The 16298-nt window shown below is 44.2% G+C and overlaps 1 protein-coding gene across 3 annotated transcripts in view; it reads left to right on the plus strand.

Moving 5' to 3' along the window:
- nkain4 (sodium/potassium transporting ATPase interacting 4) overlaps positions 1-16264 on the plus strand; it is a 52709-nt gene extending 36445 nt beyond the window's left edge. The window contains exons 5-7 of one of the 3 annotated variants that reach the window (XM_037105488.1): positions 3641-3701; positions 11780-11864; positions 13086-16264. In XM_037105488.1, the coding sequence (XP_036961383.1) occupies positions 3641-3701; positions 11780-11864; positions 13086-13095 (156 nt within the window). In that variant the 3' untranslated portion in view covers positions 13096-16264. Of the gene's footprint in view, positions 1-3640; positions 3702-11779; positions 11869-13085 lie in introns of those variants that run through there. The other 2 variants (XM_037105489.1, XM_037105490.1) reach the window with 2 other exon arrangements.
- The last annotated feature ends 34 nt before the right edge of the window (positions 16265-16298 follow it).

The raw sequence follows: 16298 nt of genomic DNA on the forward strand, positions 1-16298 counted from the left end.
GAGAAGAAAGCTAGAGGCAGTGTGTGTGTGCGTGTGTGTGTGTGTGTGTGCGTGTGTGTGTGTGAAAGAGAGAGAGAGTGGACTTATGAGTGTGAATTAAGGCCATTTAATATGCAGGGATATATAAGTGGAATTGTCACTTTTCATTTAGGTGACCCATATTAGCTAAGGACAACAACGCCTCCAGCAAAAGGGGCCACCAAGTGTTCACTTCAGTGATCTCAGTAACTTCCTCTACTTCACACTCAGTGTGCCGAAGCCTTAGAAAAGAAGAGCTGGAGAACAGCGTGGTGTAAAATCAGCCCTCATCAGGACATGAAACATTCAGAGTTTATGCTGTCAGCGGTGATCAGACGAGGAGTGAGAGGTGGATCAAAGATACACCGTTCCATGTTTGACTTTGAGATGCACTGATAACAATTTTCTTGGCCGATTCCGATCTCTGATTTTTTTAACAGCTTCACCTGCTGGTTCCAGTTTCGAGCGGTACCAATTTTCTTCTTTCCATGAACTACATTTCATGGCATACACAAACATTTAGTAACATGTTTTTGATGGAAAATTCAACTCCAAAACACTGGCTATTATATAACTTGTAAAAATAGCACATCGTAAGCTTTAATGGCCTTTTTTAAGCATTGATACTGTGCATACTGCTGTATCTGGGACTCTTACTGTGAAAGGTATAAATAGTAAAAAAGGTTGGAGCTCTCCTTCAGACAACCGATTGGGCCAGCTCTACTAGAACTGGCTCAGAAAATACAAAGTGTTGGTATGAGTGTGTGCGTGAAGATACTGGTGAGATGATGAGATACAGCACAGGGTCATGTTTCAACAAATTTGCCAGCTTCCAAGCGGAGATGTGCAACACAAGATAATTTCCTCCAACTTCATAGCAGCAAACTTCTCAAAAATCAGCTGTCTTTTTCCAGGGAGTTACATCCATCATGTTGCCTTAACTTGTTTCTCTCCTCAAAACAAATGCCATACTTCCACCAAAAGGACCTTTGATTTCTATCTTCCTTGTGGAGGACAGTCACTTGTGACGTGGCCATTTGCGATCTGTGGTTCAGTACGGTACTTGAATTGTACAGTACTTGTTTTTGTGAAACATGCCTGAGTTTAAAGACTCATCAGACACAAAAACACAGCACGGCACTTTTATCATATTATGGGACAAGATTTCACAATTTCCTAGAGTAGTTATCTTGGCAGCGATTATTTTATCCTCCATCTCGAAAGATCGACAGGTAAACAGTAGAATCACACTGTGCGTGTTGCAATGTAATCTACCAGGAATGTGTCCGTATTATTATGCGTATTGGATTGGCCGGCGCTGTGTGTTGGAACATGTCGACACGGCCGTGTTGAGTAAAAAGTTTTTATTTTTGGATGACCCTGCACTTTTCCCCCCCGGTGCCTTCTAAACCTGCACTCCCGCTGCGTCAACACACGAGTCTGATTTAAATGTTTTTCCACAAAGTGTTGTTTTTATTGGCCTAATCCAGCATTTCTCCACCACAACCATCAAAATACCAGTTGAGAGAATTATGTTCGTCCACCCGGCGGAGTCCCAGACACTCGCAGTCCGTCATGAAAATTAAACAAACGTGCACTCACGCATCGATATTAACTCATGCCGGCGGACACACTTTTACAGCTGAAACACACACACGGACACAATGCGGCTGAAAACAGGGTGTGCTCCCTGCTGTTAACACCATCTTGTGTTTGACACTGCCTTTATACATATGCTAATTCACCTCCATTTCACCGCCACCGTAATGGATGGGGTGAGACCAGCAATTAGATAGTGGAGAGAGAGAGAAAAAAAAAACGCAGAGCGAATGAGAAGCAGAGAGAAGAGTTATGTATCTTATCTCGCCCACACAGAGACAGAGCCATTCTCTCCTCCGTCAGACTCTACACCTGAGTTTCATTCATAAATAAAACATTTAATCTACATCTGGATGAACTTCAATAAAGGCCCAATATATAGAAGACATTAAAAAAATGACATTAAACTCAAATGATGGAGATGAAAGTAGTGCAAACTGCACAGCATCTTTTGTTCCCCTAATAGTTCCTTCAGCCAAGTTAAGTTATAGGTAGAATGAACGTTATATAAATAGCGGCCATCACACTGAGTCACTTCCCCCCCCGGGCTTTGTGTTTGTGTACCCAGTGTGTAAGGAGGGCAGCGTTCCCGACTCTCTTTTTAATTGGCATGGCAGAGTGCCAGAGGATGGATGGGTGGCTGGATGGGTGACGAGAGACTGTCTCTCACTGTCTGTTTCTGAGTCGATGGCAGCCATCTGCCAGTTCCAGGGGCTATTCTCAGCGCCGGCCGGGTGTGTCGGCGTACAGTCGTTGTTGTGTGTGCTCGCGCTGTCGCTTCCTGGTGTGTTTGTACATAGAAGCTACTGCTGTCTGTGCACTCCAGAGGTCCTGTCAACTCTTGAAAGCACTGCAAACACAGATATCACGAGAGGGCACGGTGGAGCCGTGGTCGCTGTGCTGACACCTCGTAAGGTGAAAAGGCTCACTGTTTTTTAGCGAAGGTTTACACAGTCCGTGCCCTTGTTTCAGGACATCTGGTGAGTAAAAGCTCAGTTTCCACTCTGGTTTTGTTTTCCACCAGTTCCTGAGGAAAATAGTTGAGACTGCAGTAGTGACATGCTGCTGCACAGTTGTTCCACCAGCCGGCTGGTTCAGTTCAGCTCAGTGTGTTTCACATGAGCATTATCAGAGACTGTGGATGGTACCAAAAGAACCCCTCCATGCCATCCCATTTTCGCTTTACCCTTCTGTTGAAGTACATGGCGCACTGATGTGATACTAAGACACTGCACAGCAACCAGTGTTATCTCACCTCACAGTCTAAAATGACTGGAATAGCAAGTTTTGCTAGGAAAAAAATTAGTTTTTGGGTTGCCAGCCGATATATTACGTGTTCCAAGTGCATGAGTCATACTTTGGTGGAATGCAGCTTGTGTTCTGCTTCTGGCTGCTAACGTTGTGTGTCTGCCCTGTGGTGCTGGACAGGTAGAGACTTCGAGAGCTGTCTGCTCAATCAGAATCGTGCCAGAATACCAAAAAAAAAAAAAAAAAAGGAAAGATGCTACAACTCTGTAGAGTTTAGGGGGGATAATTATCAATGAGGGACCGCTCTCACATTATACAGAGTTGCTTGGGTCATTGCCATCATAGAAACGTTGATCAAAGCTTAAATAAAAAAAAAATGACTGAAAATAAGGAAAAAAAACTCTTCAGAACATAAAGTGATGTCTTCATGCTCCTTGTGAGGCCAAAATTGCTTGATAATTGCTTAAAGTTGTTCGTCGATCGTTGGTTTTGAATCTTAAAAAGCAGCCGAAACATACTCGACCATCAGAAAACATTGGCGGTAAATTTTCCCGTCAAATGATCGGCGTTGCGCGGTCTTGCATCACCTCCCCGCTCTTGGAGCCTTCAGAATGCGAAGCCATCAAGTCGAGGCCGCATCCCCGCATAAAATTCCTTTCCCAGATGTTCTATATTATCATTGTGTTGATCAAAGCGAACACACAGCTGTTTATCTACTGCACACACCGCCTGCTCTGTGGAGTCTAACCCCTCTTGTTTGCTTGTGTGTTCACAGCTCCTGGGCTTCGTCTACGCCTGTTATGTTGTCAGCGCCATCACCGAGGAGGAGGACAGCTGTGAGTCGCTTAACCTCACCCATATACGCACACACACACGGACACACACACTCAAAAATCATCCATGAATCGAGCGTTGTAGCGACTAATGATTCACACCCGGATCCGCTCACACAGATGAGACGGGGGAATCACCGGAGTTGAGGAGAACAGGGCTCCATGTTTCTTTATCTCCCTCTCCTCCTCCTCCTCCTCCTCTCTCGCACCGTCACTGCTCCGACTCTCCCCTTTTTTCCTTCCTCCTCTCTCCTCCCCCACACCAGCTGGGCCCTGTCTCTCTCTCCCTCCAGAACCAGAAGGAGCCATGTGTTCCCCCTCCACACCTCCTTCAGCCATTCTCCTCATCTCACGTGTCACCTCGTCTCTGCTCCTCGCCGCCCTGTGTGGTCCTCGCTGTTGTCGTAAAAAAAAAAAAAAAAACTCCTTTAATGTACTCTGGCTTTCACTTTTCTCACTTTCTTCTCTCCGTGTGCCCCCTTGAGTGTCGCTCCAGCTGTCTTGTTTGCCTGGTGGGGTTGTGTTTTTTTTTTTATGCCGCAGGATTGCACCTCCCCCCACTCCCTTGTTCAAACAGACACACACACCTTCCCTTCCTCGTTGCCCGCCGTCCCCGCGGCTAGTCAAACATGTACATCCTCCCTCTGAAGTGGCTGAAGTGTGTTATCTCGGGGCTCCGGCTCAGTGTCGACGTCTGTTGGCCCGGTTGTTAAACCTTTTAACACGGAGTCAGATGAGGGCACGCACGCAGCGGGCGGAGAGGCTGTGGGAGAAGACGACGATGAGTGGGGGAGATCGTGAAATGAGTTGTGAGAGAAGAATGAGAAACCGGAGGAGAGACACTTGTGATAAACGACCCAGCTGCTGTGACCTCATAGGCAGCGGGGTCGGAGGTCGTGCTGGAGGTTAGCCAATCAGGGGAGGAAGCATTTGATCTGAGGGGTCAGCGGGAGTCATAAATATCTGATTAGCACCGTAGGAACTTTCCAGGATGCATAGCGATGTCCTCAAGCGTGAGAATCGGCTCTTACATATCTCGGCCTTGTAAATTCAGGCCAGTGCTGTGGAACCAACATGAGGATTAACAAAGATTAAAACGGAGTATCTCAGGTATTCATGCTTATTAAATATCCAGAGCCTGGCTGTAATCATGTCCTGTTTCCAAGAGGCCCAAATTACTGATTTGATTTGAAAAGCGAGCACTACACGCGCTAATTGCATCTCCAAACAGCAGACTCGCGTCATTTCGGAGGGAACCGTGACGTTGGCATTCCTGCGCAGTTCTTCGGTGGTCACATACCAGAGATTCACTGGCTGTGAGCGGTTAGCATCACCACCTCAGCACCCTTCCAGCTCTGGGCAGTACCACTTAATCACCAGTCACCCCTAAGTAATCCCCAGAGGGCGATACCATTTCCAGCAAGGAGTGGAGTGGAAAAACGAGACATTTCCTTTTGTTTTTCTGACATTTGAGCTTCACTCATCCCCCCGTGTGCATCTGCTGGCACATATCCTGTTTGTTAAAACCCACGGTGGATACTCATCCAAATATAAATCTAACGAGAGAGCAACAGGGAGAGGTTGGTTCTTAAAAAAAGCAAAAAAAAAAAAAGCTTGGGGGTGAAAAACAGAACATGGTATGATTTTTATTGGTTTTAATTATCTTGTAGTTCTTCTCTGATGCGAGCTGTGCTGGAGGAAAATGCTGCTATGTCGCTTCCAACTTCAGCCTCTTTGTTATTGTAATCAGCCCTTTGCCTGCACACACACACACACACACACACACACACACACACACCTATTTCTTCATGCAGACACAGGTGCACAGACTCACACGCGCTCACTCTCGGCAACACAAAAAGCAGCCAAGGCACTTTGCCACTCTCATTTTTTTTCCCCTCTCATTTGATGTGCAGATTAAAGCACCGAGCTCCCCGGCTGCCTCAGCGTCTCTCCTCCTCCTTTTCCTTCTCTTCCTTCATTTCCGTTTCTGGTTTTCATTCACAGGTAGATGGAATAATCACGCATCAGACTCCCAATTTTCAGTGTGTTTTAGGGAAAAAATCTTTACTCCGTCTCTTTTCCCCATCTCTTGTGTTACTGAGCTTTAATGAGCAGTGCTTGTAAAACGTTAGAGGTCCCTGGTCACTCGTTGTATCGGCCTCATTAAGCGCCGTGCTGGTCAATAACTTCTGCGGTTGATCGCTCCTCAGCAAGAGAAGGAAGAGGCAGGTAGAATCCTTGGGATAAGGCAGAAGGGGGGGGGGGCAAAGAGGAGTGTTGGTGAAGGAGCAAAAGCGAGGATGGAGAAAAGGGGGGGGGCAATACGCAGGAAACAAACAACACGAGACAAGACGAGCTTTTCACGAATAAGGAGATAAGACAGGAATTCCTCTCATGCCGAGCACTCTATCACTCTCCGGGGAGATGGGCGAGTTAGATTTGAGTGCTCAGGCTTGCGTAAAGAGTAGCGCAGTGAAACCCATTCACACACACACATTCACACAGCACACACACATTCGCTAGGAGCTGAGAAGACAAAATGGGCAGAATAACAAGCATCATATACCATCCGCTCAGGGTTCGACATGGCTTTTAGACCTTATTTGTGATACCGGGCGTGTGTGTATGTGTGTGTGTGTGTGTGTGTGTGTGTGATCTCCCTTGTGATATGACCATCTCTCTTTCTCTGTCTCTCTATTAGTGCATGTGTGTGCGTGCACTCACACTCACCTGCTATGCTGTCGCCTATGTGTGCATGCTGACTGGCTGACTGCGTGCGCGCGGGTGTTTTATTTTTGTGTACTTGTGCATGTGAATTTTGTTATCGGTGGTGAGCAGACGCACCGGCAGAGTGAGTGGTGGGGAAAATCCTCTTTGTAAAGTAGGTCATGGAGTTAGAAGCCTAGCGCCGGGATAAGCTTGCTTTAGCATGTCTGCTAATTATGCTGCCGCCCTCTGTGCTGAGTCACATCCCCAGAAAATCCTCCCCAGCAGACGGGGAAACTGGAGGGACGGATTGGTTGTCTAGGTGGCAGGCAGCATCCTCGGGTTCTAAAGTGAAAAGGTCAAAACGTTAACAAAAAAAAAAAGTCAGTTTTGTATATCATCACCTCAAATGTGCTTTATAAAAACGCATCAGGCAAGTAGAGTACTCAGAGGGTTTGAAGGGACCTTTTGACAATATTCGGAAAAGCACATGTGTATTGATGAAATGAATGATGGCTGAGTTCCATTTAGCTGCTTCAGTTTCAGGTTAGCTGTAGTGAACACAATAATGTTGACTGCTGCAACACCATGTATCCACTGTGATCAGTGAAAGTGGATAAACCAGGCATGGAGCAGAGCGTAGATCAGCTCTTCAGGTATGAAAACAGACCAATCTTCTGTATGTGTTTTTTAATTTAGGTGTTATGACAGTTTGTACAGAAATTTCTTAAACAGTGCAAATATTTTGTTTAATTAAAGTGAGTACAGGGAACTTCTAAGTCTTAATGAAACAGTTGTGTGATTCCTCTAATGACTGTAAATGACCTGTAACTGCAAACGAGACCGTCAGCGAAAAGACTATTCTTATGTAGTTATCATTAATGTCTGTGCTCGTATATCACATATCAACTCACATATAAATACATTACCACAATCCATCCTGCGGTCTCTCTTACGTCGAATATAAAACAATGTAGGTGCTGCTTCAGTAAAGGGTTACCTTTTGTTACTGCTGCTCAGCAGTGGTCAGGAGTATCTATCAGCTTAGTCAGCAGTGATGGAAATGTGACACCAGAGTGGACATTCTGTGTTGCACGGAAATTGCGGATGCTGTGGAAAAAGACCTATATTTTTACAGCCTGTTATAATAATACTGTAAGGAATGTGTATTTATTATACAGCATTAAAAGTCCTGTTTTTTGGGGGAAATAACTCTTGATATTGATTTAGTTCAAATGCGTGCTTCTGCATTATTTGTTTGCATCCGTCGAATGCCTTTCTCACCTTTTTCTCATGTGTTGCCTGGTTACTGCGCACACAGCCCGGGCTTTGATTGACAGCTCCCTCACACTCGTGTTAGTTTTGTAGCACTTTTTTTTTTATCATTCTTCTCAATCCACAGAGAGCTTGATGTAATTCTGAGCATCCACCCGTCGTGACTCCGCGTCCTGTCAAGCAGGGGAGTTGAAAAAACACCTCTGTGGGTGTGCTGAGCACTGAAGCTGCGTTTTGATGCAAATTTGCACTCAAGTTTTGGGTAGAGTTGTAAATATAGTAAACACCTTGGTGTGTAGTTTCCACATGATCAGCAGGGGGTGATTCCTTGTTGTGTCACTGCGTTCTCACTCGTACTTGCTGGAGCTATTTTCAGTCGTAAACAGACGCTGAAACACATTTCAAGCTTTGTTTGCTTTGTTTTTTATCTTTAGTTAGATGGATAATAGACATGTTGACCGGGTCTCTGCATGCGTAAATGTATGACTGAGAACAGAATGCAGTTGGGTAAAGGTTGCACAGCGCTGGATGACAAAAGCATTTCCTGTATTTTGGCTGTCGCATTTTCATTTACGCGTGATCCAACAAGGCACAATTTCCCAGAGGCTCTCCTGATCTTGTCTTTCGCCTGGAAGCTTAGTCCTCCTTGCACAGATGATTAACCTTAAATATGCTCTCGATCAAACACACCTGAAGGTTTCATATGCAAAAATAACTAAGCGTAAAACCGCTAAACCAGTCTTTAAAGCAAATGAGAAGTGTGTGTAGCAGCGATGGCTGTGTAATGGTGTGTGAGGACAGAGATGCAGCACTGCAGGATCGAGCCAACTATGAGGAGCTCCCTTAAGTACTGAGAGTGTGTGTGTGTGTGTGTGTGTGTGTGTGTGTGTGAGCACGTTCTGAGGGCTTGAATTATCCGTCTGCCCTTTATCTCTCCCTCCGTCTTTGTCTCTCTCTCCTTGTTTTTCTCGATCTTCCCCACACCAACACTGTTTTTCTCTCCTGGCCTTTTTTTCCCCCTTTTATCTCTGCGCTTGTGTTTCATGTCAGTGTCAGCCGGCCGACCCCTTCAAAACACGCACATGGCGGGAGATGCAGCTGCGTACTGTATACTGAACAGGTCCTCTGATTTCAACCAGTTTGCACTTGAAACTGAAAAGTAACCGTCTCGTGTTACTCCCCGGCTTCTTCAGGGGCTTCACACAGATACCTTACTTATTGACCTACATACCTTTCATTTCTTTGCGTGTGTCCACACAAGTGAAAAAATCTGCTTTCCCCGCTCCGATGGAAAGAAATTGTGCAGGATCACGAGCACCGATCGGCTGCCAATATGTGTTTCCAAGGCCACTGTCGGCATCGGAGAAGACAAAGTGAACACTGCTGTTTTAATGTTGAACGTTTTCCGTCCTCACTGGTGTAAACTGATCATTTTTATCTCCTTTTCAACGTCTGCCATCCACACTGACATGCCAGATTGTTAGAAAATAGCTTGAATTGTCTTGAGGATAAACAGGCCGTCTGAGGCTTTCCACCATCTCAGCAGCTTTTTAGCTTGATTTTTTTTAATTCTGGTGAATCAAGCATAAAAAAACAGATTGTTTACAAGAATTGTTTACTGATTTTTAAAACTTCGGGGTTCAGTGAGCTGCGCAGAAGGTCCGCTTCAAGGTCAGGGTCGGAGGAGTGCATGTAAGAATTAACTGGAAAAAGGTTCAACAATGGAGATGCAATTACCAGCCTGGCATACATTGTACAGTGCGAAGGAGCGATGGATCAGAGGATTACAAGTGATGCTTTTAAGGCTGCAACAGCTAATGTTTTGACATCGAAGATGTGTTCATTAGGGGTAAGAGCAGGTTCTGGCACTTAGCTGCAAATGTTGAGGCTCCAATTCGGAGATTTCAAGACTCATTTAATCTTCACTCTACAAGACGGAGGTGTACAAAAGATTGGAAGTTGTGCTCCCTTTATGCTACACAAGAAAAGGTGTTTTAGAGTGTTGAGGATGGGGTGTCACAGCATGAGGAAATGAGCTGCGTGGTGGTCTGCATGTACGGCAGGATAAGCCAGACGGCAGCAGGGTAAACAGACTTTGGCCGGGGCGGGTGTTGTCTTTAGATCTTTTAGAGTCAGATGAGCTCCAGAAGTCATTGGAATTCATCCTGTAAATATCCTAAACTCGCCCTCTAGTCAAAATTATTAGTAATTATCACATTAATTACAGAAAAGGGTTCACTAATGCTTTGATTTGTTTGTATTTTTTAAAACCAATCACTGTCTATCTATTTATAGTGGGGCTATACCCCTCAGTTTCAAATAGTTAAAATCCCAGCAAAAGAAAAGGTAAGAGTTGAAAGCTTGTTTACGTCCGTACTGTTAGCGTCCAGTGACTTGCTTTTTTTTAGCATATAGGTTGCTAGCTCGGAGGTCGTTGTTGTTGTTGTTGTTGTTTCCTGTAGTGACAGGTATTTGGAAAACATGTACACATCGATAGTGGAAGGGAGCACAGTTTGACCTGACATACACAATAATCACAATAATAATTAGTGTACGCAAGTGTGCTTTGGAAACTTGAATGCTTCAGTGTACAAACTGATAAGTTGCCTTACAGTGACTTTACATCGTGTTCCTAGCACTTGTTAAATGACAAATATTTGCATATTCTCACATTCTAAAACTTTTACTGATGGCAGGGAGGGGCTGGCATTTAAAGGATTTTAATGTCATAAACATACTTTTCCCTGCAAAAAAAAACATGTCCGACACGTGTTAGATGATATTTATGTATGCCCTAATGCTTGTGAAGAGGGGATTCGTTTAATATCTGTGCCACATTTCACTGCAATCCATCCAACAGTTGTCATGTTTTTTTCCCCCGTCTGAAGCGAAGCAATGGATTGACAGTCTGACGGATGGACAGGCGCTGCCATTCCCCCGCAGCTGCTGCCGTGCCTAAAAATGGCAACCGTCATTATCATCTAACTGTATTCCTGAGCACAGTTTATCATGGCAAGGGACGGATCCCCACCTGCTCATAATGAGAAAACCACTGGTACAGAAAAGATCAGGGAAGAGGTCTGTGTGTGTGTGTGTTTGTGTGTGTGTGTGTGTGTGTGTTTGTGTTTGTGTGTGTGTGTATGTGTAAACCAGGGCCGGGTCAGAGGACAGGAAGGGGACAGTCGCCTCCACCCTCACAACGCCCCGTGGCTCTCGGCACTCATCCTGCCGACCTATCAGTATTCAGCAGACCGCCCCTGCCTCCTCTTATCGGGACGGAACTGATGTGGCCTTACAGTACTTTCCATGGCTGGCTTGTGCCCCCCTCCCCCCCCCAGTTCCCTGGAAGTAACCGATCTTTTTCCACTAAATCAGATCCGATCTCAGTTTCTCTCCTGGTGGTGTTTATAGACGGCTCACAGCTCGCGGACACGCTGGCCTCTTTTCACAGTCGCTCCCTCAGCCTAATCTCCTCGGCCCCCTCCGTCAGTCGGGCCGACATGCGTGCCCCACCTCTCTGTCCGCCCCTCTCATTCTTCCCTCTCTCCCTCTCCTCAGCCTTTGTGTCCCTTTCCCTGCATCTCTAAAGCATCTCTGCGCATCACTGAAAACTACGCTGCACTTTGGCTACCAGTGACGTAAGACCCACTCTGCCCGAGTGCACCTTGCCTAGAGTCTGAACTCCAAAATAAACAGAGAGGCCCGATCATTTCGGTCGGCGGCTGAAGGTCACTTCTGTTTCTGAGCGATAAAAAAAAGGCTTAGGCTATTTTGACAGCTGGCCAGCTTTCACCTGTTCCCAAGTTTTCCCCTCCGGCTCCAGCGCAGATGCACAGATGGGAGGGGAATTTTTTTTTCATTTTTTAAAATGTATTTTGTTTGTCGAAGTTAAACTAAAAAGAACAACAACAGTTATGCTGTTCATGGCGAGATGTCACCCCTCAACATCCCGCTCATCACATGTTGTCTGTTCACATTTCATGTCTCATTCAGCTTTTTTTTGTGTAATTCATGAATGTCCTTTTATTTACTTTGGCGTCTTACTGTCTGTCTTTTGATTTACTCCATAATTTACGTGTGTAATCCTTTGTTTTCAGTTGATTTTATTGGTGGATTTGACCCATTCCCACTCTACCATGTCAATGAGAAACCATCTCATCTCCTCTTAAAGCCCATGTACCTGTAAGTATGAATGTGCTGTCATCACGGACACATCTGTGTGTTTTTTTAGTCTGACTGTAAGTGTACTGTGTGTCGATATTCATGTTATCTGTTGCTTTTTGTGGTCATAAACGGTTCCGGGAAGACTGACTGTTGTCACTTTAAGACGTGAATGTAACGTTTAAAGATAGTATTGAATAATAGTGAAACACGATCATCAGAATAATTTGACGTTTCTGCTAGGCTTACTTTATGTGCTGTGTCGCTTTTGCCAGTGTCATCCATCAAACAGCAACATCGCAGATTCTCTGTTAGTATCGGGGTGAAATCAAGCTGTCGTTCTCCGAAGTCTGTGGCCCCGACGTTCTCCAACCCAACGTCTGGGAAAGTGTCGTTATTAATGAGATGTGACTGAAGCAACCTTGCATTTTTAACAGAATTACATGAGTAAACTCTGAAATAACATCCTGAAAACAGAGGGATTAATCAACGTAAGCTAGTTCTTGTGATTGGTTATATAAACATCGTCAACAACTTCAGAATAAACAATCGCTTGATGAATGTTTCTTGAAGCATTTTGTGGTTTGTTAACGGTGGAAGAACTATTCCCAAAGTTGTACTCACTCTCGATTTAGCATTTAGAAATGATGAAGCGTTGCCGTTTATGATATCTGATCAGGATCCAAGAAGTCACAGAACAACACTGACCAGACGGAGGCGGCTTGAGTCACGGCTGGGGGAGTAAACCTCTGTCTGGAGCATGCTACATCCTGTCAGAGCGCTGTGGGGAATATGAAGGCCTCTCATGACAGCGCTGTGGGGTTTTTGTGTGTGTGTGTGTGTGTGTGTGCCCGGTGCATACGTTTGCCCAAACGCCGCAGGCAGTCGCTGATGGAAGCAAATGGAGAAAAACACACAAGAAATCCGTCTAAAAATTGGATCAATCAATTAAGTTGTGCAGAGGACTTAATAACAATGAGCCTGGGAAGTCATGTAATAATTCTCTGCCAACATGGAATGAATATTTTATTAGCTCCTTGACAGTTTAATCAGCTCCGTCTCTAATGGGAGGGAGGAAGTTTTCTTCGTCTCCTTGATCTCTTGGGAGTTAGGTCCTCGAGAAATTCGCCCAGGGAAGTGTGTGTGTGTGTGTGTGTATGTGTGTGTGGGTAAATATGTGTGTGAGCTGCCCAACAACTGCTCAACCCTCTCTGCCCATGTCTCTCCTCTCTCTCTCTGCAGGTCTACGTAAATAGGAGGGCGATCGGCGGGGAGGTGACACAGCAAGTTCCCACGGAGACAAAACGGCTGTTTTGACACAAACATCCCAGTGAACGGGGGCGCACCACACATTCCTCCTCTTCTTCGTGATTTCAGTGCTTTAACCATGTCATTTACTGAAAAAAGAAACGCCAACACTTCTCAGTTAGGGGCCATTGTTTTCCAGGGAGGGATGACGGGTTCAGGGGGGGAAAGGAGGGGGGATTACAGTGCAACAAAGCCTCATATTGTGTGTTTGGGGAAGTATCAATCATTTTCTCTCTGTATTGAGTTCTCAGCCTAGGTCTCAATGCCGTGACCTGCCCACAATGGTTCTTAATACTCCCCGAGAACATGAGCGTATACATGTACAGCGTATAAATACATTGGGTATGTAATCAGGGACTGCCCAGCATTCGCAGTCTGTGGTGCTGTGTCTAAGAGGACTCAGTGATTTAGCATGTTATTGCCGGTTTGGCTCAGATCTTGGCCGGAGGGCTGAATTACAGTGGAGCCTGTGGAATGAGCTATTGTGCACTGTCTGTTTACTTTAGGCCAGGATCTGTGTGCATAAATACACAAGCAAAGCAGGAAGAGGCAGGGGAGCGCAGAGGTGGGGGGGGGGGACAAAAGCACCAAACCTACAGGGGCGTCTATCAAAAATAGAAAATGTAAATAATGAAACAAGAGCAGAAGTGTGTGGGGGGGGATTTTGGACCTGGAGTTTTTTTAAAATGTGAATGATCAAGAATGCGAAAGAAGTGTTAGTGGTGTGAGAGGTGTTGAAATGCAAGTAAATGGCATGCGAGTCTTGCTTTTTTATTTCTGGAGTCTTATTGTGACTGTTTCTCAGCCGGTGTGTCTGAAGTGTCAGGTTGTCTGTTAGAGGACGTGCTGCAAGCTTTTGTTCCTCCCGTTTCGCCCCCTCCTTCTCTCTCCTCCAACTACTGTCACATCTGGCTGCTGGCAGGGGTGATCATCACACACACTCAAGGAAAGGTGACGCCGCATATTTTTAACTTCAAGACGAACAATAGGAATTGTTTTCATTATTCATATTGCGCACAAGGCAGTGTTGAGTTGTATGGTCGTCAGTGTAGAAGTAGCTTGGCTGCACCACGAGTGAGCCAGAGCGTCGTCTCCTGTCAGTTTAGCGGTTTAGATGCTCAGTGGTGATAGTCGCAGTTGTGATTGTTTTATAGCATGTTTTTTACAGGGTTTGTATTGTAATTATGTGTATAACATATTAAGAAAATGGACAAAAACAGCAGAAAAACTGATGTCTTTAACTCGCCGTAGACGAACGAGCTGGTTAAACAACAACCGAAAGCTTCCACTGAGTAGTGTCTTACTCAGATCTGATTTCGTTCTGACCCAGCAATGTAACATGATGTCTTTTTATTTTAGACAAAGGGTCACACACACGATTCATATGTCATTACTGTTTGGTCGCACTTTTTGTTGATGTTTCAGGACTAAAGTAAAGTCTTGAGCCAAATCTCCTGTAGCCTTGTAGTTTGGTGTGAATCACTACTGCTCTCTGGTGTTCAAAGTGTTCATGTGCACTCTGCAGAAACGTTCTTCCACTTATTGTTGCAACTGAAGGCTTCATTTTATTATCAATAAATCTGGCAGTTACCTTCACATGTACTAAATGAATCATTTAGTATATTATATTGTGAGAATTGAGAAAATGAAATTGCTTCTTTTGTCTGAATGACATCCAAAAATCCAAAGACTCTTCATTTATTATCATGATGACAGAGAAAAGCAGCAGATTCTCACATTGGACCAGCAAATGTTTGACAGTTCTTGCTTTAAATGGAATTAGATGATTAATTGGTTATCAAAATAGCTGGCAACTCGTTTTCTGTCCACCGAATTATCGATTAATCAACAGAGTGTCGCCACTCTTCGTCCATAAGTCTCTTATTTTTCTTTGGTCCTAAGATGATTCTGTTTGTCAGCATGTAACAAGAAATCTTTAAATAGTGTTTTTTGCTCAGTAATGTCATGTAGGAAAGAGTCAGCACTTTTTTGTCCTGGTTGTTTTAATGTTGTTGTTTTTTGTTTTTTTTCTTTCTCTACATCTTTTTTTACCCGCTACATTTGCTGCCCGGCCATTGTCAGAATGTTTCATTACAGTATTTCTTTGTGCTAAGTTTGAACGTGTCCGCTTCGGCTACTTTTTTGTCATCAAAAGACGTTCCTGTTCCCTGCCACCTAAAAATATCCTGCTGCGTGTCAGCCTCCTGTGTGATATTAGATGTTCTTCACCGCCAGATAGACAGTCTGTAAACATCTGCTGACTGATTTCAGAACGATGACAGAGAAGCACGTTGATTGATTGGATGAGATGCAATAATTTATGTGTCATTATTGCCTTTATGGTTTAAAGGTGCGTTACGTAGTTTTGGGGGATGAATTTTAATCAGAAGAGAAAAGATCTTCATTAATCTTTTTTTTGCTTAAACAAACTAAATAGATAAATTTTATATTTATCTACGGTTATATCTGGCGGACCCTGCCACCTTAATAGCTTCAAACAGTGTTCTGGGGATCTGATTTTCCTCTAAGAAAAAAAAAACCCTCTTATTCAGTTATGGAAACAATACTTGTTTCTGAGTTTGTTTTATAGCCTCATTAATTTCGTAAATAATCAAATTCTTCATAAATTCTTCATAAACTTCTTCATAAACTATGTAATGCCCCTTTAAAGTTTGCACACCCCTGGTTGGATAAGTGGCTTGTGGAATAGTTACACAAAGCACCTCATATTGTAACATAATCAGTATTTGTAGAAAATGCTACTAAATTCGTCATGTATAAAAAAAAAAAAACAAACTTAGTCTTCCTCTCAGTGCAATACAGTCTCTTCCTCAATCTCGGTAACTGGAATTAGTTGAAACCTGTGACGGTCGTGTGCATTTGTGCTAGTCACCACTGAAAAAGATTCCACCTGTTTGTAGATAATTCTTTTTCTTTGTAAAGAAAGTGGAAAACATCTCTCTCTCTTTTTTTTTGTATTACTCTCTTCTATTTTGTGTCCTGTGTCGGCCCGACCCCATGTGACCTGACCACGTAACCCTATTTATCCAGAACTGTGCTTTGTGTTCATGTAAATAGGTGTTTGTTAATAAAAGAATGTGCTCTTTTAATGATCCTGTTGTCACGTGTGCTATTTGTATAATATGC

This window comes from Acanthopagrus latus, chromosome 7 (assembly GCF_904848185.1).
Source record: "Acanthopagrus latus isolate v.2019 chromosome 7, fAcaLat1.1, whole genome shotgun sequence".
Taxonomy (NCBI): Eukaryota; Metazoa; Chordata; class Actinopteri; order Spariformes; family Sparidae; genus Acanthopagrus; species Acanthopagrus latus.